This window comes from Bombina bombina, chromosome 6 (genome assembly GCF_027579735.1).
Source record: "Bombina bombina isolate aBomBom1 chromosome 6, aBomBom1.pri, whole genome shotgun sequence".
NCBI classification, from domain to species: Eukaryota; Metazoa; Chordata; class Amphibia; order Anura; family Bombinatoridae; genus Bombina; species Bombina bombina.
In genome coordinates, this window is record NC_069504.1 from 575,270,756 (window position 1) to 575,290,362 (window position 19,607).

The 19,607-nt window shown below is 38.6% G+C and overlaps 1 protein-coding gene across 1 annotated transcript in view; it reads right to left on the minus strand.

Annotated features, from left to right (window-relative positions):
- The window catches only part of LRRC49 (leucine rich repeat containing 49), a 334,467-nt gene that overhangs the window by 230,376 nt on the left and 84,484 nt on the right, over positions 1-19,607 (minus strand). The window contains exon 8 of the mRNA XM_053717544.1: positions 16,668-16,811. Coding sequence (XP_053573519.1) covers positions 16,668-16,811 — 144 coding nt within the window. The remainder of the gene's footprint in view (positions 1-16,667; positions 16,812-19,607) is intronic.

The following is a 19,607-nucleotide window of genomic DNA, read 5'->3' on the forward strand; positions in this document are numbered from 1 at the left end:
TCATACATACCTCTCTGAACTTTAAGGAGGAAGAGATAGTTAAAGATAAGGGAAGGAGATTTCTAATAGTCAAGGGGACAATCTATAACGTCCCAGTGGTATTAATGAATGTATATGCACCCAATGAGAATCAGGACCCCTTCATTACTAAAATAGGCAGACTACTCCTGTCATGGAAGAGAAGTAAAATCATAATAGGAGGAGATTTTAATTTAACGTTAAATAACGATCTAGATAGAACTTCACAAACACCCCATAAAAAAAGGAGAACAACACCAGCCCAACAGCTTCTAGCTGACTTATTACTAGACTTCAATCTAATAGACAGTTGGAGGGCACTAAACAAGGGAACTAAAGATTTCACTTATTACTCCACAGTGCATGGTACCCATTCAAGAATAGACTTGATCCTAATCAGTCAGGTCCTATTGCCACTGGTAAAGCTAGCGTTTAATCATAACTGTTCATGGTCTGATCACGATATGATGATAATTGATCTAGAGGGAATTATCAACCCCAATAGAGTTAGATCCTGGTCACTCCACCCTAGCCTACTTCAGAATACCATTGTTCTTCAGAAAGTACAGCAGCACATTAAAGATTTTGTAGATATTAATGCAGGATCAACGTCCAATCCAAATTTTGTATGGAGTGCACTTAAGGCCTCGGTGAGAGGCCTGCTAATTGCAGAATCTAACAAAATAAAGAAGAATTATAATGCCAAACTAGATAGCTTGAGGGTAGAAATTGCTGCACTCAGAGAACAAATAAAAAAAAGCCCCCCAAAAAAGGTCTTAAAATTACTTAAAATTAAAAACGAAGAAATAAACAAACTATTAGATAGAGAAGTGATCCAGTCGATAAAAGCGGTAGACACCAGATATTATATTTACGCAAACAAACCAGATAGGATGCTGGCAAATAAACTAAAAGACCTGACAAGGGCGACTACAATCCCACAAATACAAACTACCTCGGGACAAGTCACAAATGATCCCCAACAAATAGCCAATGAGTTTGCCAACTTTTATAACAATCTTTATAATTTACCTAGTAGTAATACAAATAATAACAAGATAGAAGAATTGATTAGATTCCTAGAAGATAGCAAATTAAAAACTATCACAGAAGAAGAACTAGAGAATTTGAACTCCCCCATAACAATACAAGAGATTATGCTGGCTATCAAAGAACTTAAAAGAAACAAAGCACCAGGCCCTGATGGGTTTCCAGGCTCATTTTATAAAGACCTGCAGTTATCACTGGCTCCCCAATTGAGGATACTGTTTAATAACATTTTGCAAGGAGTAGATATTCCCCCAGATTTGTTGACTGCAAGGGTGACGGTCATTCCAAAACCTGGCAAGAGCAAACAATACTGCCAAAATTACCGGCCAATTTCCTTAATCAACCAGGACCTAAAATTATTCACAAAAATTTTGGCTAACCGATTGACCCTACCCGTTAGAAATTTGATAGACAATGACCAAGTGGGTTTCATCTCGCAAAGAGAGGCACCAGATAACACTAGGAAAGTGATTGACCTGATTAATTATGCGACAGTTGGGAAAATGCCTTCTCTGTTTCTAGCATTGGACGCAGAGAAGGCATTTGATAGAGTTAACTGAGAATACATGTTTGCAGTGCTTAGCAAAATGGGATTTAAAGGCCCCTTCACTACTGCCTTAAAAAAAGATATATTCAAGCCCAGATGCATACATAAGACTTTCAGGGTATCAATCAGACAGAATAAAAATCCGTAATGGCACAAGACAAGGTTGCCCCCTGTCACCCCTACTTTTTGCTCTATGTATTGAGCCATTGGCGGTTAAGATAAGGGATAATCCAAATATTGCAGGTATACGGGTGGGGGATAAGGAATATAAAACTTCATTATTTGCTGATGACGTCATCCTTGCAGTCACAAAACCTTTACTTTCGCTCCCGATGGTATATTCCATAATAAATAAATTTGGACAGTTGTCTGGATATAAAATTAATGAAGGCAAGTGTGAGGCCCTTAGCACATATCTCCCAAAGCCAACAAAGAAATTATTAGAAATTAACTTTACATTTAAATGGGCCAAATCATCTCTCAAATATCAAGGAATCAACCTCACAAAAGATGTGCGCTTACTTTATAGGGAAAATTATGTCCCCATATTCACACACATTAGAGAGCTATTAGTGAAATGGACTAAATTTAACATCTCCCTGTATGGAAGAGTAATATCTGTCAAAATGACAATATTGCCCAAACTCCTATACCTATTCAGAACACTCCCAATTTCAATACCGTTGTCAGAATTATATGTAATGCAGAAGGCAATTTTAAAATTCATTTGGGGAGGGAAAAGGGCTAGAATAAACAAACACAATATGATGAGACATAGGGGAGAGGGAGGCATCGGATTACCTAACCTAATATCATATTATTATGCAGCTAGATTGGCCCAGACCACACAATGGTTTAAATTAGGACTTACACCACAATGGGTCCAACTAGAAAAAGACATGCTTAATGTAAGAAGATTGGATAATATTCTTTGGGCAACACAACAAAACAGACCCGGTCACATCAAACAGTTCATTGCGATCACACACACTGCTTTTATTTGGGACACAGCGACTAGGAAGTATCATTTACTCAATGAGAGGTCCAGACTGACCCCGCTCTCCCCTCTTGAATCTTTAGTTGACATACATACTCAAAGGAAATGGGAGAATAAAGGCCTCTACCGAATAGCAGATGTTTATGTTAATAGCGACCTACTATCCTTCTCTCAATATGCAGAGCTAGGCACACCCGGGCAAAATGAGTGGTTCCACTACTTACAACTTAAATCCAGAGTTCGAGAGATAATGGGATTAGATAAGCCTCCAAACAATACTATATTAGAATCACTATGTTTATCGAAGGAGGTTAGGAGGGGACTGATAGCAATGCTCTATCCGGCTATTAATGATGGCTCAAATAGGGACAAGAGTGTAATAATGACTAAATGGGAACAGGATTTGGGCAGGACATGGACAATAGATAATTGGGTATCAAACATTAATAGAGGTCTATCGTTTTCTCCAAATGCCATGTTGAAGGAAAACTATATTAAAGTAAAGTACTCTATAAATGGTACATATATCCCACAAGATTTGCCAATACACAGGACAGCAGGCCCCACTTGTGCTACAGGGGTTGTGGGGAGGAAGGGACATACTTACACATGTGGTGGCATTGTGGAAAGGTTACAGAGATTTGGAATCAGACTTCAAGGTATCTAAGCCTAATTCTAGAAACTAATATCACACTTACCCCTGAACAGGCTTTGCTTCATTTTCCTCCAGATAATAAAGTGAAAAGACATCACAAGCTAATAGCCTTGATCTGCACGGTTGTGAGAGTAAGCATAGCTAGATTTTGGAAGGTGGATCCACCCTCATTTGAATATATTAAAAGTAGAATAGATTATCACTTTACAATGAGTAGCACCTCGGCAGAGCTTCTTAATACCAGGGATAAGTTTATACAACAGTGGGAACCATATATTATCTATACTGAAAAAGAAAATAGAGCTAGAATCCTAGCAAACCAACAAGATCAGTAGGAAACAATCCGGTTAGAGTGCCTCAATGAGTGAGATAATTGAGTCTTCAGGAGCAAGATGAACGGGTAGAGATGAGGGGAGGAGGAAATAGGGATTTGATCATGATTGAAATTGAGTCAGGCTAGATGGAAAGCGGAATTAACACACCATTATATTTTGGAATGTTACTGAAAGGTCGATAAACCAAAATTACTCTTGTCTTGTGTGGAAAACTCACATATTCAATCACTTGAAGGCTGCAATGTTATTGTATTTGTATTTTTTGTTTTTATGTTTCTAACTCTTATTTAAGATGCTGTATGTAATAACATTCAAAAGTCAATAAAAAAAACTTTCAAGAAAAAAAAAAACATCAGGCAGACTCTTCTTCACCTTTCTGCCTGAAGCCAAAATAGTACAACTCCGGTACCATTTGAAAATAATAAACTTTTGATTGAAGATAAACTACATTAATTCACCACATCTCTCTAGCTACTTCCCTTGTCGAGAGCTGCAAAAGAATGACTGGGAGTGGCAGTTATGGGAGGAGCTATATAGACAGCTCTGCTGTGGGTGATCCTCTTGCAGCTTCCTGTTGGGAAGGAGAATATCCCACAAGTAATGGATGAATCCGTGGACTGGATACACCTTACAAGAGAAATACTACATTCATTTGGCATCCGAGACACAGCCCTCTCCTGGTTTGACTCATATCACTCAAACCGCTTTTTTTCATTTTTCTTTAAAAACATATCTTGCAATCATATGCCTCTCTCAGTTGGAGTACCGCAAGGCTCTGTCTTTACTCAGCCAGATTTCCAATTGTCTCTCAGAAAATTACTCTTGGATGTCTTCACACTACTTCCAACTCAATCTGTCCAAAACTGAGCTGCTTCTTATTCCCCCCTCTTCAAGGCATCCAACACCTGACATTTCTCTGACGGTTGGAGACTCTATTCTCAACACCTCACCCTAGGTCTGCTGTCTTGGGGTCACACTAGACTCAGAGCTCACATTCAACTCACATATACAAACACTTACCAAATCCTACCGTTTACACCTACACAACATTTCCAGAATTCGTCCCTTCCTTACTCAAAAAAATTACAAAAATACTTATTCATTCCCTCAATTTGTCACGCATTGATTATTGCAATCTACTCCTAAATGGCCTTCCAAAACACCGCCTAGCCTTCATCCAATCTATTATGAATGTTTCTGCTAGACTCATCCACCTAAATCGCCGATCTACATTAGCTGCTCTGCTCTGCCAGTCTCTACACTGGCTCCCCATACACTCCAGAATACAATTTAAAGTATTAACCCTAACTTACAAAGCATTAAACAGTCTAGCTCCCAACTATATTTCCTCTCTCATTGTGATATATTCCCCATCCTGTCCTCTTCGATCAACCTCTGACCTACGTCTCTTCACTCCTGTTATCTCTATGTCCCACTCCCGCCCCCAAGACTTCGCACGTGCTGCTCCTGTCCTCTGGAACTCTCTACCCCGCTCAATAAGACTGTCTCCAACCTTGTATAGCTTCAGACGCTCATTGAAAACCCACCTATTCACAGAGGCTTACCATCTCTCCTCCATCCCTCATCCGAACCAAACTAATACATGAACTGCCTGACTCACTGCTGCAAGCTACCCTTATGTCTCTGCACCCTAAACCTGTAGACTGTGAGCTAGATTGGTTTAGTTTTGTTATGTTTTTATTTTATCAAAAATCTTTGTCATTGTATTCCCCTATCAAGGTACCCAGCGCTACGGAATTTGGTGGCACTATACAAATAAATGATAATAATAATTCCACCAGGGAAATAGAAGTACTGATGAGCATTCTTTAATAATCTTGCCAGCCCAGAGACCTTTAGATAATCAGGCCTTATATCACCCTTATATCGATTATACATACAGAAAATTATCCCTAGGATGTTACCTCGTGGGCATTGTTTAGATGCACCTCTTAATAACATTGATATGGGATAGTCTATATTAATGCACTTTACGCTAGCCTAGATCTGATGTTAGAATCACATAGCTATATATATATATATATATATATATATATATATATATATATATATATATATATATATATATATATACATACATACACACACACACACACACCATATTCAACCCCTCTTGTTTAAAGAGACAGTCAATATAAGAGGCACTACAATGCCAATAAGATTTTTTTTATATATAAAAACACTTTAAATCAGGACTAGTATTTAAACCTCTTGGGATAATAGTATTAAGTTAATAGATCCAAAAGGCTTCCCTTCATAGGAGGGCATGCTCTCTATCTCCTCTTCTATTTAATTTTAGAACATAATGTAAAATTATGCTCCTAAGTGAAGTTGCTCTGCATTCCCCATTTTTAAAGCTTGACGTATAGAGGAGCGATAATTTGCTATCCTAATCCTTACTAAATAGTTTATTTTCCCTACATAATATTGCCCATATGGGAAAAATATTACCTAGGCAATATGTGTAGTTGTACAAGTCACAAGATTCTTAATCTGGTGTGGGGGTTTTTGTGTGGCTATCATACACTTGCAGGTTATACTTATAAACAGCCCCATTTTTGTCTCCATGAAACGACTTTTTTTTTTTTTCTTTTTAAATTAAGAATCTATTAAATCTGTTTTTACAAAAAAGTCACTCAAGTTTACAATATCCCTAATGATACCAAGAGAATGAAGATAATAAAAGCAAATTAGAAAGTTATTTAAAATTATAAGCTCTATCTGTATCATGAAAGAAAAAATGTGGGTTTCGTGTTCCTTTAAGTTAAAGGGACAGTACACTATAAAATTATTTCTCCCTTAATGTGTTTCTAATTACTTTTTTACCAGCTGCAGAGTATAAAATGCATCAGATTTGCTTTTTTAAGGCTTATTTGTGTATATGAATTGGCAGATTTACCGCTAGATTTAGAGTTTTGAGGCCAAAGGGGTGCGTTAGCTACGCATGCTTTTTTTCCCCCGCACCTTTTAAATACTGCTGGTATTTAGAGTTCACAGAAGGGCTGCGTTAGTCTACAAAAAGGGAGCGTATAGCATATTTAACGCCACTGCAACTCTAAATACCAGCGGTGCTTACGGACGCGGCCAGCTTAAAAAACGTGCTCGTGCACGATTCCCCCATAGGAAACAATGGGGCCGTTTGAGCTGAAAAAAAAACTAACACCTGTAAAAAAGCAGCGTTCAGCTCTTAACGCAGCCCCATTGTTTCCTATGGGGAAACACTTCCTAAGTCTGCACCTAACACCCTAACATGTACCCCGAGTCTAAACACCCCTAACCTTACACTTATTAACCCCTAATCTGCCACCCCTGCTATCGCTGACCCCTGCATATTTTTTTTATCCCCTAATCTGCCGCTCTGTACACCGCTGCCACCTACGTTATCCCTATGTAATCTGCTGCCCCTAACACCGCCGACACCTATATTATATTTATTAACCCCTAATCTGCCATCCCCAACGTCGCCGCCACCTACCTACAATTATTAACCCCTAATCTGCTGACCGGACCTCACCGCTACTATAATAAAGTTATTAACCCCTAATCCGCCTCACTCCCGCCTCAATAACCCTATAATAAATAGTATTAACCCCTAATCTGCCCTCCCTAACACCGCTGACACCTAACTTCAAGTATTAACCCCTAATCTGCCGACCGGACCTCACCGCTACTCTAATAAATTTATTAACCCCTAAAGCTAAGTCTAACCCTAACACCCCCCTAAGTTAAATATAATTTTTATCTAATGAAATAAATTAACTCTTATTAAATAAATTATTCCTATTTCAAGCTAAATACTTACCTGTAAAATAAACCCTAATATAGCTACAATATAAATTATAATTATATTGTAGCTATTTTAGGATTAATATTTATTTTACAGGTAACTTTGTATTTATTTTAACCAGGTACAATAGCTATTAAATAGTTAATAACTATTTAATAGCTACCTAGTTAAAATAATTACAAAAGTACCTGTAAAATAAATCCTAACCTAAGTTACAATTAAACCTAACACTACACTATCAATAAATTAATTAAATAAAATACCTACAATTATCTACAATTAAACCTAACACTACACTATCAATAAATTAATTACATAAAATACCTACAAATAAATACAATTAAATAAACTAACTAAAGTACAAAAAATAAAAAAATTATTTACAAACATTAGAAAAATATTACAACAATGTTAAGCTAATTACACCTACTCTAAAAACTAAATAACAAAGCCCCCCAAAATAAAAAAATGTCCTACCCTATTCTAAAATACAAATAGAAAAGCTCTTTTACCTTACCAGCCCTTAAAAGGGCCCCAAAGAATTCTGCTCTTTTGCCTGTAAAAAAAACATACAATACCCCCCCAACATTACAACCCACCACCCACATACCCCTAATCTAACCCAAAACCCCCTTAAATAAACCTAACACTAAGCCCCTGAAGATCTCCCTACCTTATCTTCACCGCGCCGGGTATCACCGATCGGTCCAGGGGAGGCTCCGAAGTCTTCATCCAAGCCCAAGCGGGGGCTGAAGAGATCCATCATCGGGCTGAAGAGGTCCATCATCGGGCTGAAGTCTTGATCCAAGCGGCGGCTGAAGAGGTCCATCATCGGGCTGCAGTCTTGATCCAAGCGGCGGCTGAAGAGGTCCATCATCGGGCTGAAGTCTTCTATCAAGCGGCATCTTCAATCTTCTTTCTTCCGGATCCATCTTCATCCCGCCGACGCGGAACATCCATCTTGGCCGACGACTTCCCGACGAATGACGGTTCCTTTAAATGACGTCATCCAAGATGGCGTCCCTCAAATTCCGATTGGCTGATAGGATTCTATCAGCCAATCAGAATTAAGGTAGGAAAATTCTGATTGGCTGATGGAATCAGCCAATCAGATTCAAGTTCAATCCGATTGGCTGATCCAATCAGCCAATCAGATTGAGCTTGCATTCTATTGGCTGATCGGAACAGCCAATAGAATGCGAGCTCAATCTGATTGGCTGATTCCAAGATGGATGTTCCGCGTCGGCGGGATGAAGATGGATCCGGAAGAAAGAAGATTGAAGATGCCGCTTGATAGAAGACTTCAGCCCGATGATGGACCTCTTCAGCCGCCGCTTGGATCAAGACTTCAGCCCGATGATGGACCTCTTCAGCCGGATGATGGACCTCTTCAGCCCGATGATGGACCTCTTCAGCCCGATGATGGACCTCTTCAGCCCCCGCTTGGGCTTGGATGAAGACTTCGGAGCCTCCTCTGGACCGATCGGTGATACCCGGCGTGGTGAAGATAAGGTAGGAAGATCTTCAGGGGCTTAGTGTTAGGTTTATTTAAGGGGGGTTTGGGTTAGATTAGGGGTATGTGGGTGGTGGGCTGTAATGTTGGGGGGGGTATTGTATGGTTTTTTTTTACAGGCAAAAGAGCAGAATTCTTTGGGGCATGCCCCGCAAAAGGCCCTTTTAAGGGCTGGTAAGGTAAAAGAGCTTTTCTATTTGTATTTTAGAATAGGGTAGGGCATTTTTTTATTTTGGGGGGCTTTGTTCTTTTATTAGGGGGCTTAGAGTAGGTGTAATTAGCTTAAAATTGTTGTAATATTTTTCTAATGTTTGTAAATTATTTTTTTATTTTTTGTAACTTAGCTCTTTTTTTATTTTTTGTACTTTAGTTAGTGTATTTATTTGTATTTAATTAATTTATTGATAGTGTAGTGTTAGGTTTAATTGTAGATAATTGTAGGTATTTTATTTAATTAATTTATTGATAGTGTAGAGTTAGGTTTAATTGTAACTTAGGTAAGGATTTATTTTACAGGTAATTTTGTAATTATTTTAACTAGGTAACTATTAAATAGTTATTAACTATTTAATAGCTATTGTACCTGGTTAAAATAAATACAAAGTTGCCTGTAAAATAAATATTAATCCTAAAATAGCTACAATATAATTATAATTTATATTGTAGCTATATTAGGGTTTATTTTACAGGTAAGTATTTAGCTTTAAATAGGATTCATTTATTTAAGAGTTAATTTATTTCGTTAGATTAAAATTATATTTAATTTAGGCGGGTGTTAGTGTTAGGGTTAGACTTTAGGGGTTAATACATTTATTAGAGTAGCGGTGAGGTCCGGTCGGCAGATTAGGGGTTAATACTTGAAGTTAGGTGTCGGTGATGTTAGGGAGGGCAGATTAGGGGTTAATACTATTTATTATAGGGTTATTGAGGCGGGAGTGAGGCGGATTAGGGGTTAATACATTTATTATAGTAGCGGTGAGGTCCGGTCGGCAGATTAGGGGTTAATAATTGTAGGTAGGTGGCGGCAACGTTGGGGGCGGCAGATTAGGGGTTAATAAATATAATATAGGGGTCGGCGATGTTAGGGGCAGCAGATTAGGGGTACATAGGGATAACATAGGTTGCGGCGGTGTGCGGTCGGCAGATTAGGGGTTAAAAAAAATATTATAGTGGCGGCGATGTTGGGGGGCCTCGGTTTAGGGGTACATAGGTAGTTTATGGGTGTTAGTGTACTTTAGAGCACAGTAGTTAAGAGCTTTAGGAACCGGCGTTAGCCCAGAAAGCTCTTAACTCCTGGCTTTTTGCTGCGGCTGGAGTCTTGTCGTTAGATTTCTAACGCTCACTTCAGCCAAGACTCTAAATACCGGCGTTAGAAATATCCCATTGAAAAGATAGGATACGCAATTGGCGTAGGGGGATCTGCGGTATGGAAAAGCCGCGGCTGCAAAGTGAGCGTTAGACTCTTTCCTGACTGACTCTAAATACCAGCGGGTGGCCAAAACCAGCGTTAGGAGCCCCTAACGCTGGTTTTGACGGCTAACGCCAAACTCTAAATCTTGGCGTTAATGTTTTGAAGACACAATGGGTTGAGCTTGTAGGTATAATCAGATCTCATTAATTTATTACATTGTGTACATAAACCTGCTTCTTTATCTTATATCTGTCCATAAACCAAAGACCAATACTTGGAGAGAAGAATAGAAAATTAACATTTTATTACCTAATCTCTTCTATAACCCACTGGGAGTGTAATCTCTTCTACTGGCAATGTTAACACAGCTTGGCCTCGAGGCCAAAAAATTTCAGGATAGGTGGGGATGCCACAGGCTAAATAAACTATTTCAAATGCCAATATGAGGGTAAAGGAAATATGTGTAAACAATTTAATACACTCCTGCAGGTAAAGTGGATAATTGGGAACAAATTAAAGGGGAGAACATTTTTGAGTAAACTGTCCCTTTAACCCCCCTGATATTATGAAATTGAACATTCCCATGAAAGAATATATTGCTTCATATTATATTATTACATTATTCTGGGTTTTGGAGTTTAAATTTCAGAAATCCCATGCTTTTAACTTCTAATTGACAACTTGAACTGGCATTGACTTTAGTTTTTTAATTACCTAGGTGTAAGTGTGTGATATGCATGTGTGTGTGTGTTTGTGTAGTGTATATATCAAAATAGGTTACCTATTTTAAATTAAATAATTCCAAAAAATATTCAATCATTTTACTTTAATTTTCAACATTTCCAGAAACTTAGGGTGTCCACCAAACGGCCATATTTAAATGTGTTCACACAATCCACTATTACAATCACATGAAAAACAAGGTTTAACACAGAACTGCCTGGCCAGTTTGATAGGTGACTAGATTTTCCCAAACCCTGGGAAATCTCATAACTGTTCATGTTTAATGTATACAGGCATTTAAAATTAGTTACCTACAATAAAAGCAAATACTAAAAAATATGACCTTTTTTATCTTTACTTTAAAATAAAGAACTGCTGCATGTTTCAGAGATGTAAATATTCCTAAGGACTCAAGGTCTTTCTTCATCAGTAGCAACTTATAGGGACACTATGCTGTAAAATAGCATTTTCTGGTTTATTTGTGTATATAAAGTAGCTGGTTTTGTGCTTTGAAACCACAGCCTATTACAGTGGGTCGAGCTTGCAGATAAAATTATTATATCTCATTATGTAATCACTTTGTGTACCATACCTCCCAACATTTCAAAATTCAAAAGAGGGACACATTTCTCCCCCCCCCAGCAGAAATAAATTGAAATGTGGTGGGCAGGAGCGGAGGGCGGGGCTTAAAAAAACATAAGACCAAAGTAATATAAATAAAATTCTAAATAAAGTCATTGATTTTGATACTCTTAGGAAGCAAATCAAACACAAGCTCAAACCAGTGGTATAGCTATGTGAGCTCTGTATTTAATTAACCTTTGCAGAGACAGTGCTAAATATTTGTATCTTAATTGGATATTTAATAATAGATTCTTTAAAACTGTTCTCTGCATTCTCCATTAATATTCTAGATTCTGGCCTTTAAAGTTAGCAAAAATGCACAGTAACACACTACATAGCATACACTTACACATGCACATACACACAAACTACATTGCATACACTTATACATGCAGATACATACACACTACATAGCATACACTTATACAGGCCGATACACACACACTACATTGCATACATTTATACATACAAATACACACACACACTACATAGTATACACTTATACATGCAGATACACACACTACGTAGCATACACTTATACATGCATAAGGTCTATGATTACGGCATTACGACTACCTGCATCTTTTATCCTGAGCTGAGATGTTTTAAAGTGTGGACAATAAAGATTTATTCTTTTATACAATCTAAGGAACGTTTGCTGCCTCATCTTTTGAACTTACATAGCATACACTTACACATGCACACAAACTACATTGCATACACTTACACATGCAGATACATATACACTACATAGCATACACTTATACATGCAGACACACACACACTACATAGCATACACTTATACATACAGATACACACACACACTACATACAGATACACACACTACATAGTATACACTTATACATGCAGATACACACACACACACTACATAGTATACACTTATACATGCAGACACACACACACACTATATATCATACACTTATACATACAGATACACACACTACATAGTATACACTTATACATGCAGATACACACACATACTACATAGTATACACTTATACATGCAGACACAAACACACTACATATCATACACTTATACATACAGATACACACACACACTACATAGCATACACTTATACATACAGATACACACTCTACATAGTATACACTTATATATGCAGATACACACACACTACATAGCATACACTTATACATACAGATACACACACTACATAGTATACACTTATACATGCAGATACACACACTACATAGCATACACTTATACATACAGATACACACACACACTACATAGTATACACTTATACATGCAGATACACACACACTACATAGTATACACTTATATATACAGATACACACACTACATATTATACATACAGATACACACACACTACATAGCATACACTTATATATACAGATACACACACTACATAGTATACACTTATATATGCAGATACACACACTACATAGTATACAGTATATAACCTTGGGAGAGAAAAGCATGGGGCAATGTGGGACAGATAGCTAGCAACCTGGGACAGTGGGATAGACCCCTAAAATCGGGACAGTTGGGGGGTATGGTGTACACACACACATGCTTCCTTATATTTATCTGTAAAGCAAAGCACAATACTTAGTGAGAACAATGGAAAATTATAATTTCATTAGTTATCTCTTCTACACCCCACCGGGAGTGTAATATCTTCTGCTGGCTGTTTTACATACACTTGTCAATAGTTTGAAATTAAGGCCAGAAACTTTCAGCATAGGTGGGGATACCACAGGTTAAATCAGCTATTTCAAATGCAGAAAAAAGGGTAAACAAGCTACTTGTGAACAATTTTAATACACACCAGAAGGTAAAATGGATCATTGGGAACAAATTAAAGTGGAGAACATTATTGGGTAAACTGTCCCTTTAAAGAACCAGCATATACTGAAATTTGCATAATCAACAAATGCATGATAAAAAGGCAATGCAATAGCACTTAGTCTGAACTTCAAATGAGTAGTAGTTTTTTCTGACAAATTTCAAAGTTATGTCTATTTCTACTCCTCCTGTATCATGTGACAGCCATCAGCCAATCACAAATGCATATACATATTTTCTGTGAAATCTTGCACATGCTCAGTAGGAGCTGGTGGCTCCAAAAATATAAAAAGAATGTGTATACTTTATTAATGGAAGTAAATTGGAAAGTAAAATAGGTTCTTGTCATTTACAAACTTGGACAAGAAACCAATTTGGGTAAATTAAGGATAATCTAGGACAGTTTAGATTAGTCCTTTAAAAAATTAGGGACAGACTAGCGAACTACGCAAATGTCCCTAACAAATAGGGATGTCTGGTCACCTGATAGCTATATACAGGGTCACTTGAAATTTTGAGGCCCCCCTTACTGAACCATTGATTGGGCTCTTCCCCCTGCATTGTCTTTCTCCCCTCACACCCATAACTTCTCTTGAAAGGAGAGTTTCCACTATCTATATTAAAAGCCGGGATAACTCAATCCTCTCATTTAGCAGGTGGTCGGAATCAAGGACTACTGGGCCCCTGATGCCAGTGGCCCCTGTCATGCACTATGGTGGCCCTAGCTATGTTGTGTGTTTATAGCTAGTATATGGATGATACCTTTATTATCAAATTATTCAAAATCATAAAAAATTATTCATTACACACATCATGAAGGAATTTGTTTTAAAATAACCACATTTGTTTTGCTCTTTTTTTACAAAATTATCCCTTTAAGTAAAAAAAAAAGCCTGCAAGAAAAAACACATTAGTTGTCATCAACATGGGAATGACTGCAAATATCCCTTAAAAACACGAGAGAAAGTCAATTTCTTAAGTTTTTTTCCCCTTTTTGCGTGTTTACCAAAACTTTGTGGGGGGGGGGTCCATATTTATTGTATACATATATTAAACAGCTTAAGGGATGGTCTAGTCAAAATCAAAATTCCAAGATTCAGATAGGGCATGCAATTTTAAACAACTTTCCAATTTACTTTTATTATCAAAGTTTGCTTCATTCTCTTGGTATTTTTTGTTGAACGTTAAACATAAGTAGGCTCATATGCTAATTTCTAAGCCCTTGAAGGCCACCTCTGCATCTTGACAGTTCTTCACAGCTAAATAGTGCTAGTTCATGTGTGCCATATAGATAACGTGCTTACTCCTGCGGCGTTACCAAGGAGTCAGCACTAACTCAAATGCAAGTCTGACAAATGAATTTAAACAAGGGAACAGTCTGCAGAGGTTTAGATACAAGGTAGTCACAGATAAGTGTATTAATATAGCAGTGTTGGTTATGCAAAACTGGGGAATGGGTAATAAAGGGATTATCTATCTTTATAAATAGTAACAATTCTGGAGTAGACTGTCCCTTTAACTAATTCAAACAGCACTCTTAAAATTAATTGGAATATCACAGAAAACAAAAATCATTCAAGATAAATACAAAGTTTTTGTATGGTAATGTGGTATTAACAAAGCTGCAATTCCATTAACAGTGCATAGAATTTTGACATCCTCTGCACATAATCTTGCTTTAATGTATGCCTAAAATGTAATGGTTATGTGGGCACTCTCTTGAATGTATTTGTTTAACACATTTAGGCCCAGATTACAAGTGGAGCACTACTGGTAGCACAGGGTGCACTATCAATCTCGTGGACCTTCTCACAATCTGGTATAACAAGTGAATAGTCAAAAATAATAACCAGATAATGTTTAGCACGGCGCTCACTAGTGCACCCTATACTTTCAATGGATATTACGGATGCACTAAACATCGCTCTCATTACATTTGTAACACAATAAAATTGGCACGACTTGAGACTTGAAGTGTTAGGGCTAAAAAAAAGTAAATAAAAAAAACATCTAAAGCATAATAAAGTATTACATAAAGTATTAATAATATACGCGCACACATACATTTTAACAGCAATATATATGTTTATTATTTAAATAAATGTATAAAAAGTGTGTGCATATATGCATACAAAAGTACAATAAATATATATATATATATATATATATATATATATACATATATATATATATATATATATATATATACACACAGTATATACATATACACACACACACATATATATATATATATATATATATATATACACACATATAATGCACGTGTGTATATATGTATCCAACCTCCAGATGTCTGTGTGCCTGAGGCTTTTGTTCAAGTGCTACCATTTTGCTTTCAACATGTAATATGAGTGCAAGAATAAAAACACTGTTGATTGAACTTGAGCGGTGTTAGCACTTAACGGTGCTAATAATCTTGCACTCCGCTTGTAATCTGGGCCTTAATGTATTTTTAGATTCACATCCAAAGATCTCCTAAATATTACTTATATTTTAACAGAGTATAACCCTTTCAGCATCACTTGTCCAATACGGTTTCATTTCCTTGACAAACAATTATTGAGTTATAAAAGTAACTCATAGAAAGTAATTATGAAAAATATTTTAAACCAAAAGGACTTTGATTTTTTGAAAGGATTAAAAAAAAAAAAAGTTATAGAATCAAAATAAAACAACTTGAGAACCACTATCCTAGACCACATACATACAACCTTCACATTTTAATGCAATATGTTGAAAAATGTTCCTTCCCATCAAAATGCAAAAATCCACAAATACCACTTTTAACTATGGAAATATTTGAAAGCATTGTGCATTAAGAATTATAAAAAAAAAAATTAAAAAGTACAGTGTGTTAAAATCTTTTTTTTTATTTATCTGAAATATATTCATATATAAACCATATACGGTAGATGAATTGGCCTTTTTTACAATCTGCCAGACAGAATCACAATTTTATACAATTATATAGACTAGTTTGCATTTAGAATCATGTAAGGTCATCAGATTGATTCTAAGAATAATATTGAGAAGATCTGAGGATTATGACATTCAGTAAAATAAATGATACATTAGTAACAAAGTGAACACATTTGTATAAAACATATGCCACTTACCACAAAACTGATTTTGTTATGGCGAAGATTGAGCTCCTTTAATGATTCCAGACCATTAAGGTTTTCAACTTGGCATATAAGATTTCTAGCAAGATTTAATACTCTTAATTCCCCCAGGTGGTTGATATTCTCGATTTTAGATATCTGTAATTAAAAACAAGTATGTTATAATTTTAATAGCTACCTTAACCATGTTATATTAACTTTAAAACATCACTTTCAATTTAGCAAATGTGCCTTAAAAGAGAAAAATACAGAGTTTATTTTTACATATTTTATAATAAAAATAATTCTAATCCAAGAGTTTAGTCTGGTATCAACTTCACAGATATTGAGAAACCATAGTTTTGAAGCCAGAAAACATACTAAGCGGACCAGGCCAACTTCTGTGTGTTTTGACAGAAAAATGTCATGTTAATAAACCTACTAAATTCTAACAGGTCTCAGGGTAAAGAGGCATTAGCTTTATTTACTCATTCTGATTCTATTATTTAATAGGTACACACCAAAAATGTTATTGTTTAAAAAGATAGATATATATATAATATCAATCTGGCACTTTACATGACCAGATATATAAAGGCCATAATGAGTTCACTTTACAGTTCTTGTACCAAATGTTGTTCTTCCCATTTTCACCATCTGTCTCTCTGAAAAATAAATATTATACAACTGAACCCAATGAGAAACAGGGCAAATAATCCAGTATGTGAAGACAACAGCCTAATTTAATGTTTAAATAATTTTCTGTATGGCTGATTCTAGACGGGACGCAAACACAATATTATACCCAAGAAACATGCCTGGCGTGGATTTGGGGCCCCATAGGAATAGTGACTGGACCAGCAACACTGTGGGAAACCTGAAATGTTTCCTATGACAGCAGAGGAGCATTACAAGAACCAGAACAAATAAATCGGTTTGACGTAAACTTACAAAAGTCTTACAAACTTCCCAATATTTCACCATAAAATGGAATTTCTTAATGGGACATTCTAGCACATCAATGCATTACACTTTTCAATAGAAGCATTGTGTATACATGCATTGCTTGCTTTAGCAAAAATGTTTCTAGTAAAAGCCATCTATAATGTGTGATTTTACTGTGCATGTGCACATGAAGCATATCAAAATATACTTCATTTACCAGCATTTTAAACAGTGTGCCTGCTCCCAAATCTGTGAGGGACTTGTATTATGTAACTTGAGTCAACACAATACAAGGAACACCCAGCTCCCTCAGGGGACATACCATGCATATGAATACCATGCACTTACATGGTAAAAACTCTAACAGTGACAACTTCTACTAGAAGCTTTCCTTCTGTATGAGGATAGTCTACAGCTTCATTCCTTACTTGTGGGAATACTGAATCTGGCCACCAGGAGGAGGCAGAGACACCCCAACCAAAGGCTTAAATACCTCCCCCACTTCCCTCATTCCCCTGTCATTCTGCCAAGGGAACAAGGAACAGTAGGAGAAATATCCTATATAATAAATGGCCAAGTATGTTTGTCAGATGCAGTCCTGCGCAGTAGAGACTGCACGTGACAAACATACCTGACCGTTTGGATCCTGACACAGCACTCGGCACAGAGCAAGGCTGAAGCGGAGTGTCAGGGAGGGAGCGTGGCCGACAGGAGCATATCGATGGGGGGCGTGGCCGGGCGTAGCGAGGGGCATGGCCGGGCATCGCGAGGGGCATGGCCGAGCATCGCGAGGGGCGTGGCGAGGGGGTGTTGCCGCGATGGGGGCGTGGGAGGCAAAGGCTTTCAATTAAGACAGACATAGAGGGAGCAGGAGAGGGGGGGGAGAAGGGCCAAAGAGGGGGGGGGGGAGAGAGCCAAAGGGGGGGGAGAGCCAAAGGGGGGGGAGAGAGCCAAAGGGGGGGGAGGAGAGAGCCAAAGGGGGGTGAGAGGGCCAAAGGGGGTGGGAGAGCCAAAGAGGGGGGGGGGGGGAGCCAAAGGGGGGGGAGAGAGAGCCAAGGGGGGGGGGAGGAGAGAGCCAAAGAGGGGGAGAGAGAGAGCCAAAGAGGAAAGAGAGCCAAAGAGAAGAGAGAGCCAAAGAGGGGGGGGAGGAGAGAGCCAAAGAGGGGGGAGAGAGAGAGCCAAAGAGGGGGGAGAGAGAGAGCCAAAGAGGAAAGAGAGCCAAAGAGAAGAGAGAGCCAAAGAGGGGGGGAGGAGAGAGCCAAAGAGGGGGGAGAGAGAGCCAAAGAGGGGGGGGGGGAGAGCCAAAGAGGGGGGGGGGAGAGCCAAAGGGGGGGGGGGGGAGAGAGAGCTAAAGGGGGGGAGGAGAGAGCCAAAGGGGGGGAGGAGAGAGCCAAAGGGGGGGGGAGGAGAGAGCCAAAGGGGGGGAGGTGAGAGCCAAAGGGGGGGAGAGAGCCAAAGGGGGGGGGGAGAGAGCCAAAGGGGGGGGGGGGAGAGAGCCAAAGGGGGGGGAGAGAGCCAAAGGGGGGGGAGAGAGCCAAAGGGGGGCGAGAGCCAAAGAGGGGGGAGAGAGAGCCAAAGAGGGGGGAGAGAGAGCCAAAGAGGGGGGGAGGAGAGAGCCAAAGGCTGGGGAGCCAAAGAGGGGGGGGAGAGAGAGCCAAAGAGGAAAGAGAGCCAAAGAGGGGAGGGGAGAGAGCCAAAGAGGGGGGGGAGAGAGCCAAAGAGGGGGGGGAGAGCCAAAGAGGGGGGGGAGAGAGAGAGCCAAAGAGGAAAGAGAGCCAAAGAGGAGAGCCAAAGAGGGGAGGGGAGAGAGCCAAAGAGGGGGGGGGGGAGAGCCAAAGAGTGGGGGGAGAGAGAGCCAAAGGGGGGGGGGGGAGAGCCAAAGAGGGGGGAGAGCCAAAGAGGGGGGAGAGCCAAAGAGGGGGGAGAGAGAGAGCCAAAGAGGAGAGAGAGCGGAAGAGGGGAGAGAGCCAAAGAGGGGGGAGAGAGAGCCAAAGCGGGAGGGGGAGAGAG